The sequence below is a fragment of the Pituophis catenifer genome, unplaced genomic scaffold (genome assembly GCF_029215685.1).
Source record: "Pituophis catenifer annectens isolate HBS135680 unplaced genomic scaffold, rPitCat1.0.hap2 SCAF_2, whole genome shotgun sequence".
Classification (NCBI taxonomy): Eukaryota; Metazoa; Chordata; class Lepidosauria; order Squamata; family Colubridae; genus Pituophis; species Pituophis catenifer.
Genome location: NW_027256882.1, coordinates 30,957,775 through 30,975,990, shown reverse-complemented (window position 1 = coordinate 30,975,990; position 18,216 = coordinate 30,957,775). Strand labels below are relative to the sequence as shown.

The 18,216-nt window shown below is 43.4% G+C and overlaps 2 protein-coding genes across 2 annotated transcripts; both read left to right on the top strand.

The window, feature by feature from the left end:
- The first annotated feature begins 4,639 nt into the window (after nt 1–4,639).
- Nucleotides 4,640–8,442, top strand: LOC139312032 (zinc finger protein 850-like). Its single transcript, XM_070936553.1, has 2 exons — nt 4,640–4,706; nt 5,427–8,442. Exon 2 carries the CDS (start codon nt 6,024–6,026, stop codon nt 8,286–8,288), a length of 2,265 nt encoding a protein of 754 aa, XP_070792654.1. The 5' UTR covers nt 4,640–4,706; nt 5,427–6,023; the 3' UTR covers nt 8,289–8,442.
- A 3,625-nt stretch (nt 8,443–12,067) lies between these two features.
- On the top strand, nt 12,068–13,745 carry LOC139312045 (zinc finger protein 572-like). The gene is made up of 2 exons (XM_070936571.1): nt 12,068–12,136; nt 12,595–13,745. The coding sequence occupies exon 2, from the start codon at nt 12,916–12,918 to the stop codon at nt 13,489–13,491; it is 576 nt and encodes a 191-aa protein (XP_070792672.1). The 5' UTR covers nt 12,068–12,136; nt 12,595–12,915; the 3' UTR covers nt 13,492–13,745.
- Nucleotides 13,746–18,216: the final 4,471 nt, after the last annotated feature.

Sequence of the window (18,216 nt, the reverse complement as noted above, 5' to 3'; positions counted from 1 at the left end):
CTCTCTTTTTATCCCAGGGGAAGAGCTAAAGCTTCCTTGCTTTAGAGAAGACCAGGAGGATAAAGGCCTGCCAAACTTCAGGGGGAAGAGTATTTCATAGGGCAGGGTCTGCAACGGAAAAGGCTCACTTTCTAGCCTCTTTCACATGGCAATATTTAAGGGAAGCGTTTAGGAGCGTCCCCACCCTATCTGACCTAGTAGGACAGATGGGTGCAAAAGTAATAAAGGTGGGATAATAGTGACAGGTGCCCTGTTGGCTCAGTGGTTAAAATGCAGTATTGCTGGCTGACTCTGCCCACAGCCTGGAGTTCAATGCTGACTAGGCTCCAGGTTGACTCAGCTTTCCATCCTTCTGAGATCGGTAAAATGAGGACTCAGATTGTTGGGGACAATATGCTGACACTATAAACTGAGTGGTATAAAGCACTTTGTGTTGCTATATAATTCTAACGGCTGTTGCTATAATAAACAAATACTGTTCAACATGATGACCTTCAATTTCACCTGTGTAGGAACGAATTCAGTGCAGCTGACAACACAAAGATGTTAACATGGGCAACCTAGGGGCCTCCATTACTGTGTGCGCTGCTGCGTTCTGCACCAGTTGAAGTTTCTAGTGGTCCAGTGCAGGGATTCAAACAGAAGGTGATCAAGGCATCAGTGACTCGTGTGCAAGGCCTCCCTGGTCCAGGAAAGGGCACAATTGGTGCAATAGATGAATCTGCAAAGCGCCTCCCCCAGCCATGATTTTCTCAAGCAAGTTGTTCCAGTGATTAATTGTTCTAATTGTCAGGAAATTTCTCCTTAGTTCTAGGTTGCTTCTCTCCTTGATTAGTTTCCATCCGTTGTTTCTTGTCCTGCCCTCAGGTGCTTTGGAGAATAGCTTGACTCCCATTTCTTTGTGGCAAATTCTGAGATATTGGAACACTGCTATCATGTCACCCCCAGTAATTCTTTTCATTAAACTAGACATTCCCAATTCCAGCAACCGTTCTTTATATGTTTAAATGGTTGTTACATGAAATGTTATATGAAATGTCTACCTGTACATAATTGGGTGTCATAGTATGGCTGGCCTCCCTTAGTGGTTTCATGTAGATGTTAAAAAGGAACAGCAAAAGACTTGAGCCTCAGGGCACCCCAAACTGCAGGGACCAACACTTTGCCTCTCTTCTACTACTCACACTGCCTAGAACTGCCACGGAGTAGAACCACCGTAATAAAGTGCCTTCCATTTCTAGTCCCCAAAGCCAGTCCAGAAGGATATCCTGCTTGATGTATTGAAACCTGGTGAGATGCCTATGAGGGACACAATACCCCTTCTATCTCAAACCCTCCAAAAGTCCATGACAATTGTAACCAATGCTGTTTTGGCGATGTGCCCTGGCTTGAACCCACTCTGAGAAGGGCCCAGGTGTTTTTCTCCTCCTGCACAACCCTGTCTCCAGGTTGCAAAGTCAGAGTTGCAGGCAGAGGGTGAGTTATAGTTCCAGGCTGCCAACCTTTCATTGCCCTCTTCAGATGCACTTATAAAAGATCTTAATCTGCAGCAATGCCTTGAACTCCTCTGCCAGGAAAACCCCTCATGATTTTATTATGCATTACAAACTGCTGTTGGAGGTATAAAGCGAGTAAGGATTCCAACTATCCAGAAGGGGGAAATTACTCTACCAACCCTCTGTTGCACTTGTAAAAAAAAATATGGGTAGTTCTTGGGTTGTGACAGCAATTGACACCAGAATTTACACTGCTTATAATGTAAATTTATAAGGTTATAAAAAGTGACACATGACCGCATTGCTTGGTGAGGGCAATCCTGGCACTTCCAGTTGCCATTGCAATTCCAGGAACCCGTTGGTCATTAAGTGAGGACCTCATGTGATTTTGATGTGTGAAGAGGTAGGTGTCCCAGGCAAGTAGGTCAACAGGTGAGAGTTATAGGCCAACGGGTGGTTTCCTGGCCTGCTCCTTTCTGTGCCTGGGAGAGGAATTGAGACACAATGACTAAAGCCCAGGACTCTTTAGATCACCATTCAACAAACTAGCGCCCTCCAAATGGTTTTCACAAGCTGCCTAGGAAAACCACTTCATGGTTTTGTCCCATATTTCATTCTTCTATTAGTGGGATAAAGCTGCAATCATATAAAGCTTCACATACAAAAAAAAACCTTTATCAACTTTTATGATGCAGCACCTGGCTAATCTTGTGAAGGTAAGTAGGATGAAGCATCACTCTTCAAGCTTCCCTCAGTTGTAAAGGTAGTTTTGGAAAGTTACCATCAGGTAGATGGTGAGTTTAGAACAGGTCCGAGGAGAAGTCGTTAGCAAGTAGGACTATTTGGTTCACTCTATGGTGTAAAAGAGAATCAACTAGGCTGAACATTGTCGGCTGCTATGTATTCCTTCCCACCCAAGATTTTATTACACTGGTTCTGCAGTTCTTAAAACTAAAGTCCATAATGTTCTGCTGGTTGGAAGATTTTAAACATCTTGAACTTAAGAGTGATTCCTTGGGATTTTACAGACATGTTGTTTTCTTGGCAACATTATGGGACTGATCTGCCACTGCTCTCTTTCTAAACCTACAGTATGTTTAGGTAACAAGCTCCGTTTTTTCCTATTAGAGCCCTGCCGGTATATTAGCCAGGTTCATCTGGATTTAACCCACAATTTTATAAAAAATATCATTAGGGATGTTAGAAATTCTGTATTATTATATAAAAATGGTAGCAGAGGATTGTCATAAAGCCATACAGATTGATAGCAAAGGATCCTTTATGGGGTTCAGTTTTATAGGCAGCCCTCACCATTTGCTCCCTGAGCCTTCAAAATTACTATGGCAGTATGGTAAAGCCCCTCTCTCCCCCAAAGAATGAAATATTTTGGGAAATATTTAAAAAGCAGAATATTATATTTCTGCAAAGGAGAAATGGAGAAACATGCTCTTAAAGGCAGAAAGCAGACTCAATCTTTCTTAATAGCCCCCAGAAGACATTTTGTGTCCATTAAGAAAGACTGGGCCAGCCTTTTCAGAAACAAAAAACTTTCACCTCCAGCGATGAGATTAAAAATTTACATTCTCCTCCACACAAATTCTAAGAACAGGACATGACCATTTAGGACATCATAAGATTAACTTACTACCATTTAGCTCCCTACATTGCACAATTTCCTAAAGGGCATTTCAGACATTCCACGACCCCACCCCATCCCACCCCATCAGCATTTCAGGACATGTATAAAACCCTGACATTCATCTAGTTAATTGGTCAACTGAACCAGAACCACAAGCTCTGGTGGTTCTGTTCATTAATAAATGGACCTTCTTTCCAATCAGCCCCCCAGCCTCTATGTTGTTTCCAGCGTCTTTCTCCCAGCATGGAACTGAACCAGATGGATTTCCCTTCCAACAGCCCTGTAAAAGCAGGTATAACAACCGGTCCATAGATTTGTGGTCATGGTGGCACTTCATCAGTGACCACTCTTCAGCACTTCCTGTGGTTCTGAAGGTGCTGGAAAAGGAGTTCAACCAATTTGAGTGCTGCCAAGGGTGCACATTTATGGTCCCATTTCTGACCTTCCTAACTAGCTCCTGACAAGGGGATGCTGGCAAGAAGCTGCAATCAGTCACGTGGGCACGCCACTGGACTAAACCTGTGAATCTAAGTACAGTCAAACTTCACTCTTACAGTTTCAATCATTTACCGAAGCAGATGGTTTAGTTGCAGCAAGAGGGACTGTAGGAAGTTAGCATCCATCCCTTTCCTAGAAGAATGAAATATTTTAGGAAATATTAAAAAGGCAGAATATTATATTTCACTGGTTGAGAAATGGAGAAACATGTTTTAAAGACAAAGCAGCTCCCACCTTCCTGCCTCCCTCCCTTTTGTCAATGGGCCAGAGGCAGAAACCCAATCCTTTGTCAAAGAACCATCATCTGCAACACAATAGGACTCATCTAGCAACAGAAACTCCCCACATGTCACTGGGGGAAGATTACATCAGCCAGTAAGGCTAGCTAAGACACCCACCCCCTGGGAGTCTGACAACCAATCGGGATACTCTTTTGGGGGCCCAGGAAGTTCAAAGCCAGAGAGAGCATAAAACCAAGGGACTCGCAGCATCTCTGCCCTTTTCTGTTTAGGAACTCAAACCATGTGATCCTGTCCACCATTAAACCATCTTTCCAAGCAGTCTCCATGTTTCCAGTGTCTTTTCCCCCACTTGGAGCTGAACTCAGAAGGAAATTTCTTCCTACAGGACAATGAGTGCACTCTTGGGAGACCTGAAAGAAAAGGTATAGGATACATTGTCATGGACGAAAACTATTCTGTCCTCAGTCGGAGTCGAATAAGACTTGATGGCACAGAAGGAACCACGGAATCCATAAAAACCTCTTGCAAATGCTTTAGAGTAGAGATAGAAGGAGCGTGTTTTTCAGCCTTATGTCACTAGATGGCGCTCAGGAAAGAAGAAACACTCGAGACTAGAAAGCAGTGAATACAGTACAGTAGTGGCATTGCTAGTCTACGGGGGGGTGGGGCTAGAGGAGGCGATGGAACGAGTTGAAACGATAGAGGATTGGATTGCTAGAGAGGACTTTGGAGAAGGGTAGAGGAACTTCCTTTTCCGGTTGAACCACGGGAGGAGGATGGCGCCGGCGGAGCCTCTTGTGCTACTTGGAGGGTCGAAGCGGCTCCTGGGAGGTGAGTGGAGGGAAGGTCGGAGGAGAAGCCGGGAGAAAGCCGGGTTCCTCCACGGCCTGGAAGCGGAGAAAGCAACGAGGCTGAAACACGAGGGCTGCTGCTGCATATTCTTTCTCTCCCCAAATGTTGTTATCCTTTTGCTGCATGATTTAAAATTGCTGCCTGTGTTTTTACCAATGGGAGATTTGGGAGATTTAAAAAGTCTTTATTTCATATTTCTATCTCCTTCGGTCTTCGTGTAACATTTGATTCCTTGTGATGTTATTGACATGCTGCTTTCCTGGCAAGCTAGGAGTTTCATGGGCAAAACAGATGCTTTAAATCTTGCATAGGATTTGGCCACCATCTCATCTGTTGGAGTCCCCACCTTTCTTAAATTAGATCAAACAAATTGAGTGAATCCATATCTGACACATTTTGAAGAATGAAGTACACATAGTTTTTGTACATAGATAAATTTATAGGTGCGTATTTATACGTGTATCTGTAGAAACCTCAGTATTTTCAGGTATTTTTATAACACTTTGCAGTGATGATAATTTGTGATCAACCCAAGCAAACAAGAGAATTTCATGAGTGGATATTTTATCTTGGATTTTGCTAGGCACATTTCTATGTGCCTAATAAATCATAATGAATGTTAATGGTTAAACAAGCATTTTGATATTTTTGCTTTTTCATAGTAATATATGGATGGGGTTTTTTTTGCTTTTTCCCCAGATTCTGCAGCCACTTTTTAAACAATAATGAAACTAATTCATTAATATGAATCTTATAGACAAAAAGGAGGCAGTCTACAAAACAGAGAATGAGAAGAAGCATTAAAGTGCAAAACAAACCATCAGTCAAAATCTTTCCCACTTCTTCCAGAAAGTGTTAAAACTCTTCTCTTTCCTCAGTAGATGGAGGGAGACAAAGGAGAGAATAACAGGAACAGGGTTTTCAAGTAGAAGAAATAGATTTTATGGAACTGAAGAAAATATTGCATGAAAAGGTAAAAAGATATAATTACCAAATTCAGAAAAAGTGAGAAATAGAAAAGATCCCTTGGACAACCAAAGGCATTAATGGAAGCCATTGAAGAAGGAAAAAGTGTCTTGAATCAAAGCACCACCAAATAAGGGATCAGAAGTATTTTTTGCCCCCTCATGAATCCAAGAATATCAGTGTTGGAAAAATCCCACAGACTGCCTATTTTGGGGAAAAACAGATAGCAGATCACAGTTAATTTATGACAGGAGGATCCATCCTGTGAAAACCCTAACAAATGCTTAGAGATTGGTAAAAGGTTTACTCAGCATAGGACTCCCATGACTAATGGAACAGCCGATGCAGGAGGAGCTGCTCTACCAGTGTTCCCAATGTGGCAAAGGATTTAGGATGCACACCAATCTGATGACGACTCACACTGGGGAGAAAATCTTCGAATGTCCTGATTGTGTGAAAAGTTTCACTTGGAATTCTGACCTGGTTATACACCTGAGAGAGAAACCATATGAGTGTCCTGATTGTGGAAAAACGTTCACTTGGAATTCTGATGTGGTGATACACCAGAGAACGCACATGCAAGAGAAACCGTATGAGTGTCTATTTTGTGGGAAAGGTTTCAGTTGGAATTCCCACCTTGTGGAACATCAGAGGACTCACACAGGAGAGAAACCATATGAGTGTCCTGATTGTGGGAAAGATTTTTCTTGGAAATCTGACTTGGTGAAACACCAGAGGATTCACATGGGAGAGAAACCGTACGAGTGTTCAGATTGTGGAAAAGGTTTCAAGTCTAATTCTCATCTGGTGATACACCAAAGGATTCACACAGGTGAAAAACCATATGAGTGTCTGCAGTGTGGAAAAAGTTTCATTCAAAATTCCCTCCTTTTGCGCCATCAAAGAACACACACAGGAGAAAAACCATATAAGTGTCCAGATTGTGGGAAAAGTTTCAGTCAGAGTTTTGACATGGTGTTGCACCAGAGGACTCACATGCAAGAGAAACCGTATGAGTGTTCAGATTGTGGAAAAGGTTTCAAGTCTAATTCTCATCTGGTGATACACCAGAGGACTCACACAGGAGAGAAACCATATAAATGTCATTGTGGGAAAAGTTTCAGTCAGAATTCCTACCTGGTAAAACACCAGAGGACCCACATTGTGGAGAAACAATATAAATGTTCTGATTGTGGGAAAAGTTTCAGTCAGAATTCCTACCTGGTAAAACACCAGAGGACTCACACGGGAGAGAAACTCTATGTGTGTTCAGATTGTGGAAAAGGTTTCAAGTCTAATTCTGATCTGGTGATACACCAAAGGGTTCACACCGGTGAAAAACCATATAAATGTCATTGTGGGAAAGGTTTCAGTTGCAAGTCTGAGCTGGTGAGACACAAGAGGACTCACACTGGAGAGAAACCGTATGAGTGTCCAGAGTGTGGGAAAGATTTCTCTTGGAAATCTGACCTGGTGAGACACCAGAGGATTCACACGGGAGAGAAACCATATGAGTGTTCAGATTGTGGAAAAGGTTTCAAGGGGAATTCTGATCTGGTGATACACCAAAGGATTCACACAGGTGAAAAACCATATAAATGTCATTGTGGGAAAGGTTTCAGGTGCAAGTCTGACCTGGTGAAACACCAGAGGACTCACACTGGAGAGAAACCGTATGAGTGTCCAGAGTGTGGGAAAGATTTCTCTTGGAAATCTGACCTGGTGAAACACCAGAGGATTCACACGGGAGAGAAACCATATGAGTGTTCAGATTGTGGAAAATGTTTCAACTCTAATTCTCATCTGGTGATACACCAAAGGATTCACACAGGTGAAAAACTGTATGAGTGTCACCAGTGTGGGAAACGTTTCATTCAAAATGCCTTCCTTTTGCGACATTACAGGACTCACACAGGAGAGAAACCATATAAATGTCCAGATTGTGGAAAAGGTTTTAGTCAGAATTCTAACATGGTAATACACCAGAGGACTCACATGGGAGAGAAACTGTATGAATGTCTCCAGTGTGAGAAAAAATTTAGTAAAAATTCCTATCTGGTGGAACACCAGAGGACTCACACTGGAAATAAAATGTATGAGTGTCTTGAATGTGGGAAAAGTTTCACTTGGTATTCCAAGCTGTTGAGACACCAGAGAACTCACACAGGAGAGAAACCATATGAGTGTCTGTATTGTGGGAAACGTTTTAATCAGAATTCCCATCTGGTGATACACCAGAAAAGTCACACAGGAGTAAAACCATATCAGTGTGCAGATTGTGGGAAAAGGTTCAGTCAGAATTTCTATCTGGTGATACACCAGAAAACTCACACAGGAGACAAACCATATCAGTGTCCAGACTGTGGGAAAAGTTTCTGTTATAGTTCCTACTTAGTGAAACACCAGAGGACTCATACAGGAGAAAAACCATATGAGTGTCTTGAATGTGGGAAAAGTTTTACTTGGAATTCCAGTTTGGTGATACACTGCAGGACTCACACAGGAGAGAAACCGTATGAATGTCCAGATTGTGGGAAAGATTTTCGTTATAGGACTAGCCTTATAAACCATGTAAGGTTACATATAGGGGAGTAACCATTCAAATAGCTAGATTGCTACTTTGTTTCACACAAAGTTCCTCCCTTGTCACACACAAGAAATTTCACATGACGCAACATTTGATGTGTGTAGAGAGGAATCTTGATTTTCGTTTGTTGTCTCATTGGAAACCCAGCTGAACAATTAAACATTTAATTACTTGCATGATTCTCTTTAGTGAAACTTGTCTTAGTATCAAACATGAGGGATATGTGAGATGAGATGAGATGGAAGGGACTTTGTCGTCTAGTCCAGTGTTCACCAACCAGTGGTCCGCAGACCTGATGGTCCATGGCGCACCCGGGTGGAGGAGCTGCTCCGGGATGAGCAATTTCCATTCCTGTGACTAGAACTCTGGAATATGGGAGTGGCCAGGCATGGTGGGGCTGTAAATCTCCACTGTAGAGGGAGGTTCGTGCAACTTTGCAGTGCACCTCTTGCCGGCCAGAATGAGGTGCATGGGGAGGTGGCGGTGCAGGGGGGCCGAAGCAATGGGTAGCAGGAACCCCGGGCTGTTTCTTCCCCCTGCTGTAGCTTCCTGTCAGCTGAACCCACCAGTGGCTGTCCCCACCCCTTGCCCTCCCTTCCCAGTCACTCCTCGCTTGCCAAGGGAAGGGCGGGGGATGGAGATTCGCTCCATATTCCAGAGCAGGAGCAAAGCTTCGTCTCTTGCTGGATCTCACGGCCATTTCTTCCGGCCCTTGCTGCTCTGTGCACCTCAGTCTCTCGAGGAGATGCTTGACTTCCTCTCAACACCAAGACACTGGGTGGCCCATGAGATGAGAGAGAGAAAGAATTAGAGAGAGAGAATTGGAGAGAGAATGAAAGAGAAAGAAAGACAGAATGAAAGAGAAAGAGACAGAATGAAAGAGAAAGTGGGAGAGAGAAAATGGGAGAGAAATGAAGGCGAAAGGGGGAAGAGATGGGAGAGAATGAAAGAATGAGAGAATCTGAATGAGAGAGAGACAATGAAAGAAAGAATGAAAGAATGAGAGAAAGAGGGAATCAGAGAGAATGAGTGGAGAGAGAGAAAGAGGAGGGAGAGTGCCTGAAGGACCCCATCCCGTCACTGGGAGTCTGGGCACTTCAGCAAGCAGCACACTGGATTCATATTAGTGGTCCGCGGGATTTAAAATTATGAACATGGTGGTCCCTGAGGCCCAAAAGGTCGGGGACCTCTGACTTAGTCCAACCCCCTACTCAAGCAGCAGACCTTATGCCAGGTGTGTCAAACTGGATTTCTTCAAAGGCTGGATCAGCATTGTGGTTCTCTGAGGTGCGGGGAGCTGGGGGCGGGGGAGACAGGACGGACTCATCCAGCAGACCCTATACTATTTCTGACAAGTGGCAATTGAGTCTCTTCTTGAAAGCCTCCAGTGATGAAGCAGCCACAACTACTTAAGGCAAGCTGTTCCATTGGTTGATTGTTCTCACTAGAAAATTTCTCCATTTTTCTACTTTGAATCGTTCCCTGATCAGTTTCCATGCATTATTCCTTGTCTGGCCTCTGGGTAGTTTGGAAAACAGGTTGCTCCCCCCCTCTCTGTGACAGTGCCTCAAATATTGGAAGATTGCTATCATGTCACCACTAGTCCTTCTCTTCTCTAGTCTAGCCATGCCTAGTTCTTGCAACTGTTCTTCATATGTTTTAGCTTGCAGGCCTCTAATCTGATCTGAGCTTCCTTTCCCTGGCCCAGTTTGGTAGTTCACTTTTACGGAGTTGAGGGGAGCTGCTTTGCTGTGCAAGAGAAAGCTAGTGTGGATCTGTAGAAAGTATGTTTGCCATGTTGAGTTCTTTCTATATACAGTATAATAAAGGTGTCAGGTTCTGAGCCTCCAGCACCAGGAAACAGCAAGCAGCAGAGTTTGCTGTGTTAAATGTAGGCTTGGACACTCATCATAAAGTGACTGTGATCAAAGTCAGCATTAACTGCTGCTGCTTTTCCACTGCTTTAAACCCCTGTGTGCACCCGCCCTGTCCCGTGGCTTCCAGATGTGCGAAAAGCCGAGAGGTTTTGGCCGTGCCTAATCTTTCTGCTGGCCTGCCTGCTTTCAAGCCAGCTTCTCAGTAGACTGGTGCCCTGAACCTCCAGCTAACCAGCGCTCCAGCTGATCAGCACCGATTCTCCAGCTGATCGCCGGCCCAGTTCCTCCACTGCCTGCTGCCTCCTAAACCGTGTAAGTCCACATTAACCTGGTTTCCTCTTCCCCCAATTGGCAAGCACCCCCAAATGGCAACCCCGAGACGGCCCGCCGGACACTCACCATTTTAGGGTTTAACAGGTGGCTCCCCTCTACCATGCAGATGGTATCTGGAAGGTAAACAAGGACCACATTTAGCTTCACATTTATATCCCCACTGGCTTTTGAGGGTGCTCCCGGTGGAACCGTCTCACTAACCGTGCAGCCCTTACATCCTGACTCCTCACCCAGGATGCCTCCTACAGGAGATATCCCTTCCAGTGTACCAGGTATTACAGGATCCTATGTATGCGGGAATCCAGGATGTGCAAAACCTCATACTGAACCTCCCCCCCCAATGGGTTCAGTTTGGCTATGGTGGACTCTGTACATCCGAGGTCTCCACAAAACGGTGATATAAACATGTATGTATGTATGTATGTATTTTTACTTAGTAAGAAAACGTATGTGGCAGGCCAACTCATATATCTCCACAAGGTCTACAGCAATACAATATTAAACCCGGTATATAGAAAATGGCAACATTCGAAGTCTCCACATTTAAAAATGTACTTGCCCTGCAAGTAAAGGACACTTCTAGAAGGGTTAGTGGCAATTTGATGGTCTGGGAATCCCAAAAAGGTGATTCTTGTTTTTCTTCAATTTATAAGTTAACCAGGCCTCTTGGCCTTACCAATTATGTTAGTGTCTGTTGCCATTCATGCGCAAAACTGGTTATCTTTCTCCTTGGAAGGAGTTAAACTGGAGACGTTCATTGCAGAATTAGTGGCATCTAAATTTAATACATGTCATTCCATGTCAAGTGGCCCTGCTCAACCTGGCAGTTCCAGTTCCATTGCAATTCCAAGAGCCCGTGGGTCATTAATTGAGGACCTCATGTGATTTTGATGTGGGAAGAAGTAGGAGTCCCAGGCATGGTATGGGCAAGTGGGTGGTCTCCAGGCCTGCTCCTTTCTGGGCCTAGGAGAGGAATTGAGAGCCAACTGCTAAAGCTCAAGACTCCTTAGATCAGCTTTCAACAAACTAGCACCTTCCAAATGTTTTTCACAAGCTGCCTGGGAAACCACAAGACTTTTATCAGCTACTACGATGCAGCACCTGGCTAATCTTGTGAAGGTAAGTAGGGTGAAGCATCACTCTTCAAGCTTCCCTCGGTTGTAAAGGTTGTTTTGGAAAGTTACCATCAGGTGCATGGTGAATTTAAGACAGGTCCGGTGGAGAACCTGGGAGCAAGTAGGGCCGTTTTGTTCTCTCCACACTGTAAAAACTATTCCTGTGCTCTGTGGGAGTCAAATACAGTACAACTTGATGGCACAGAAGGAACCACAGAATTAATGCAAGCATTCTGCAAACGCTTTAGAGTGGAAATAGAAGGAGCGCGTTTTTCAGGCGTATGCCACTAGATGGCGCTCTACCAACCAGCGACACTCGTGCCTAGAAAGCAGTAAATACAGTACAGTAGTGGCATTGCTGCTCTACTGGGGAGCTGAACGAGTTGAAATGATAGAAAATTGTACTGCTAGAGAGGATGTAAAGAGGAGGAGAAGGACAGAAGAACTTCCTCTTCCGGTTCACTCACGGGAGGTTGATGGCGTCGGCGGAGCCTCTTGTGCTGTTTGAAAGGTGGAAGCGGCTCCTGGGAGGTGAGTGGAGGGAAGGTCGGAGGAGAAGCCGGGAGCAAGTCGGGCCCTTTGGGTTCCTTCACGGGGTATGAAGCAGAGGAAGCAACGAGTCTGAAACATGGCAGCTGCTGCTTCATATTGTTTCCCTCCCCAAATTTTATTCCTCTGGGGCTGCGGGATTTAAAACTGCTGTAACAAAACTGATAGACGTGAAGGAGGTCTGAATGCTTTGAATTCTTTTTGAGTGCACTCTGTGTGTGTTTTACTCAAGCCGAAAGGAGAATTTTGTGATTGAGTTGATATTTGGATCTGGTAGTCTTTTACATGCCAAATGAGTCATAATTAACGTTAGAGATTAAACTAGAATTTTGATGTTTGTTTTTTCATGATAACATATGGGGTATTTTTGCTGCTTTTGCATGTCCTGAAGGCATTTTTTAAACAATAATGAAGCTAACTCATTAATATGAATCTTACAGACAAAGATGATGCCAAGAAGAGCACTCTGGACAACCGACAATGATTAAAATGCATTAAATGCATTAAAATGTAAAACAAACCTGTCAGAGAAATCAATCAATATCTTCCACTTCCACTTCCACTTCCAGAAAGTGTAAAAACTTCTTCCTCAGCTGATGAGACAAAGGAGAAAATTATGAGCTGAACCATCCGGTGAAAAGCCGTACAGATGTTTGGATTGCAGCAGAAGCATTACTCAGAACAGGTCTCTCATGATTTGTGGAAGGACCCATACTGAAGAGAAACTCTACTAGTGCTCCCATTGTGACACACGTTTTAGCATGCACACCAATCTGGCGATACAAAAGAGGACTCACACAGGAGAGAAATTATATGAGTGTCCAGCTTGTGGGAAAAGTTTCAGTCAGAATTCCCACCTGGTGGAACACCAGATGACTCACACAGGAGAGAAGCCATATGAGTGCCTGCATTGTGGGAAAAGTTTTAGTCGGAATTCCTTCCTGGTGGAACACCAGAGGACTCACACAGGAGAGAAACCATATGAGTGCCCAGATTGTGAGAAAAGGTTCAGTCAGAATTCCCACCTCGTGAGACACCGAAGGACTCACACAGGAGAAAAACCATATGAGTGTCCTGAATGTGGAAAAAAGTTCAGTCGGAATTTTGGTTTTGTGATACATTGGAGGACTCACACAGGGGAGAAACCATATGAGTGTCCAGATTGTGGGAAAGATTTCAGTGTCAGATCGAACCTTATAAATCATGTAAGATTACACACAGGAGAGAAACCATTCAAATGCCCAGATTGTAGGAAGTGTTTCACACAAAATTCTTCTCTTACCGCACACAAGAAGTTCCATATGAAGCAAAATTTGATGTCTGAAGAGAAATCTTGAATTTTGTTTCGCTTCTCTCTTTGGAAGCCCAGTTGAAAAATTAACCATTTAATTTCTTGCCTTAATTGTTTTAGTCAAACATGTCTTACTATCAAACATGAGGGAGGAGAACTGAGTGTCCTTTCTCTGGTGTTGTGTGGTTGTTTCCTTTCACAGTGTCGAGAGGAATTGCATTCTGGGCCAGAGAAAAGGCGCTCAGATCTCTATATGTTTGCCACCTTGAGTTGTTTCTAAATAAAGGCAGAATATAGATATGTATGTATGTATTGTTATTTATTAAGAAATTGTGTATGGCAACCCAACCCAATGTGATTCCAGATGGCTTATTGCAATACAACCTTAATACAGAAACGAATAAACCCCATATATAGAAAATAGCAAAATTCAAAGTCTCCGTCTTTAAAATGTACTTGTCCTACAAGTACAGGACACTTCTAGAAGGGTTAGTGGCAATTTGATGGTCTGGGAATCCCAAAAAGGTGATTCTTGCTTTTGTTCAATTTATAAGTTAACCAGGCCTCTTGGCCTTACTAATTATGTTCATGCCTGTCATCATTCTTGCTCAAAACTGGTTATCTTTCTCCTTAAATTGGAGAAGTTCACCACAGGATTAGCGGCATCTAAATTTAATATATATAAACAAAACACCTGGTTCCTAATAAAGCTTCTGATGTGCAGGCATCTCGTGTTATCCAAATGCTTAGCTAGATGTTCCTTTCAGAAGACTAGGAGGATAAAGGCCTGCTAATACACAGGGAAGTGTGCTTCCTACGGAAGTTCTGCAACGAAAAAGACTGACTTCCTAGCTCCTATCCAATAGCAATTTTTAAGGGAAGGGGCTAGGAGAGTGCCCATCCTAGCTGACTTGTAGAACAGATGCATGCAAAAATAAGGAAGGTGGGACAATAATGTCAGGTACCATATTGGCTCTGGTTAGAATGCAGTATTGCCAGCTGACTCTGACCACAGGGTGGAATTCGATCATGATGGGGCTCAAATTGACTCAGCTTTTCATCTTTCTGAGATTGGTAAAACAAGGATCCAGATTACTGGGGACAATATGCTGACACCAGAAAGAGAGTAGTGAAAAACACAGTTGGTTAATATATATTTGTTAGGTGCTATTGCTGTAATGAAGAAATTGCTTTAAAGGTGATGATTTTGAATTGCACCTGTTAAGGAATAAATCCAGTGCAGCTTGCACCACAAATACCTTACATTGGCTAACTAGGGGCCTCCATTACTGTGTGTGCTGCTGCGTTCTGCACCCGTTGAAGTTTCTGGGTGGTCCAGTGCAGTGACCTAAACAAATGGTGACCAAATCATGAGTGACCCGTGTGCAAGGCCTCCCTAATCCAGGAAAGGGCACAAGTGGCGCACCAGATGAATCTCTGCAAACCCCTCCCCCAGCCATCTTCTCAAGCAGGAGCTATGAGTCCAAGAAGAGCCCCAGGTTGTGCACTAGCTCAGTTGACAAGGGATCACCTGAGTCCAGGACAAACAACACCTTTATCAGCTTTTACGATGCAGCACCTGGCTAATCTTGTGAAGGTAAGTAGGGTCAAGCTTCCCTCTTCAAGCTTCCCTTGGTTGTAAAGGTAGTTTTGGAAAGTTACCATCAGGTGGATGGTGAGTTTAAGACAGGTCTAGTGGAGAAGCTAGGAGCAAGAAGATCTGTTTGGTTTACTCGACGGTGTAAAAGAGAATCAACTAGACTAAAAGTTGTCGGCTGCTACATATTCCTTTCCACCTTCCCGTATTTTATTGCACCAGGGCTGCAGTCCTTAAAACTGATGCCCACACTTTTCCTCTGGTTGGAAGATTTAAAAAGTCCTTCAAATTAAAATTGGGCCTCATGGCTCAGCAGACTGATAGCATTGTGATTACCAGCTGTCTGCAATTACTGTAAGTTCAAATCTCACCAGGCTCAAGGTTGACTCAGCCTTCCATCCTTTCTAAGGTAGGTAAATTGAGGACCCAATTTGTGGGGGCAATAAGCTGACTTTGTATAAATATACAAAAGTATGAAGGCTATTGCTTAACGCATTGTAAGCCGCCCTGAGTCTCCGGAGAAGGGCGGCATATAAATCATTTTTTTAAAAAAAAATTGATTCCTTTGGATTTTATTGTTTTGGCAACATTTTGGGACTGATCTGCTACTGGTCTCTTTTGGGATTTTACTTCTATTTCCATGTTTAGCTAACAAACAGCTAACAATTTTTTTCTACTGGAGCCCCATCAGTCAGGTTCATCTGTGGTTAACCCACTATTTTATAAGAAATAACACTGAGGATGTTAGAAATTCTGTTTTATTATGTAGAAATGATAGCAGAGGATTGTCATATAGCCATACAGTTTGGTAGCAGAGGAACTATTGTAAGATTCAGTTGTATAGGAAGTCCTCATTATTTATTCCCTTAGCCTTCCAAGTTACTATGGCACTGTGCAGACAGACAGACACCAAAGCCCACAGATTTGTGGGCATCGTGGCACTTCTTTAGTGACTGCATTTCAGTAGTTCCTGTAGTTCTGAAGGTGCAGGAAAAGGAGTTGCACCAATTCGGGTGCTGCCAATCAGTCCACATTTATGATCCTATTTGTAATGTTCCCAGCTAACTTTTGACAAGGGGATGCCAGCAAGTCGCCAGTCACGACCACGTGAAATTGCCTTTAACAACCCACACTGATTTGTTTAAGATCTGCAGAGGAGCAGATGTAAATTGACATCCTTAATAATCCGGCTTTGTAATGACACAGATTCCCCTCCCAAATACGGTCAGTAAGTGAGGGCAATTTGAATGGGGATGTCACCAAAGGGCTTGTGGACAGTATTTTCTGTCTTTATTTGCAGCTGAGGATGTCGATGGGGAAAATTAAATTAAACCTCAAATCTTGCTGAGGTTTGAGACATCATTCCATCAGTTAAATGCCCCACGTCTCAAAAAATAATGCAGAAGGTTGGACCGTAACAATTTTGGGACATTTTTCAGGCTAAAATACAAATGGATTTTCTACATATATACATTTGTAGCAGTGTTGAAATCTTTCCCGGTTTGCTGCCCATGCATGCGCGGTGTGTTCCAAACACGCGCTTCACACAGAAAAAGGCTTGAGAAAGTAAGTAGAACAATGAGGGGGGGAACAGCTGTACCGCGTGATTTATATTCACTAGAAAGCAGGATTTCCTGCTTTCTAGCGATTTTAAATCACGCGGCATGGCTGATCATCGGAAATACCAGTTTGGAGGACCAATAGCTTTTTTTTACTATCAATTTGCTTATCTGGTAGTCTTTATCACTACTGGTTCACCCGAACCGGTGTGAACCGGTAGGATTTCACAGCTGATTTGTAGGTATGTGTGTTTGTATTTCTCTAAATGCATATATGTGCACCTGTATAATCTTATCCCCAACATTTCCAGATATACATTGGATATAGAATATCTGCTTTTCTGCCTGGAAAAGCAATTTACTATTAAATAATGGGATATAAATTTAGAAATAAAAAGTTTAGTGGAGTATCTAGAATAAGTAATAAATGTTTGCCAGTAATATCTGGTAGAAGAGATAGGAAAATGGTTATAGTAAAGAACTGTAGAAAGAAAGAAGGGAGAAAAATGCATCTTGAGCTTGTGTCAAATGCCCACCATGGCCATGCCCACTCCTGTGCACACACACACACGCAGACACCAGCCCTTTGAGGTCAAAAACAACCCTGATGAGTCCCTCAATGAAATCCAGTTTGACACCCCTGTCCTGGAAGAATGAAATATTTTGAGGAATATTAAAAGGCAGATTGTTATATATCCCCAAAGGGAGAAATGGAGAAACATCTTGATGGTTTTTTTGTGTGCCTCTAGTTGAGGCGATTGCTAGTTGAGTTCTGTCTCCCTGCCTTAATGGGTTAATCCTGTCTTGGGACCTTTTGTCTCTTCTATCCTGGGGGTTAATCCCATCAGAGGCAGGAAAAGGGGAGTTCTTGGTTTTGCCTTGGTGAGTTAATTTTTACCTTTATTCTTTTGGGGTGTACTTCCCACATTGGGAATAAATAAGGCTGAAAGGTAATAACAAGTCTGGGAATTGCAAAGGCCTCACTGAGCAATTCTGCCTTCTAGCAGGATTTAGACTCTATAATAATACAGACTGAAAGATCACATCTACCCCCTATCTAGATGGGGTTCAGAGGAAATGCCAGTGAGTGCTTCCCAATTGCTCCCCTGTTCCATTCGTCTGTTAATAGGATGTAGCTGACAACCATTTAGGACCACATAGAAAGAACTTCATGAATGTTTAGGGTGCAGCACTTGGCTAAACCTGTGAAGCTAAGTAGGATCAACCGTCACTCTTACAGTTTCAATTATTTGCAGAGGCAGATTTCGAGGACTTATCTTGCCCCCCACAAGACAAAAAACTGGCTGAAACAAAAGGGAGGTGCACTTTCTGGTTGGCTGTTTGTACCTCATTTTGCCACTAGGATAAGGTGACCAGACGTCCCGCTTTTGGTGGGACAGTCCCGCTTTTGAGCAATTTGTCCCGCGTCCCGCGGCGTTTCAAAAAAGTCCCGCTGCCTCTTGAGCCCCAGCTGATGGCTAAAAGAAAAAAAAACTGTTTAAACTCTTGCCCGGGGCTTCAAAGGGCCGCCCTACAGGCAATCAGTGTAAAGCAGTTTTTTTTTCCCCTAGCTAAGCTTCAGAAACGAAACCGGAACCAGGGTCTTTGGTGCAGC

What these genes read in the sequence shown, in the direction of transcription:
- LOC139312045 (XM_070936571.1), top strand. Translation starts at nt 12,916, where the DNA reads ATGCACACCAATCTGGCGATACAAAAGAGGACTCACACAGGAGAGAAA.
- LOC139312032 (XM_070936553.1), top strand. Translation starts at nt 6,024, where the DNA reads ATGGAACAGCCGATGCAGGAGGAGCTGCTCTACCAGTGTTCCCAATGT.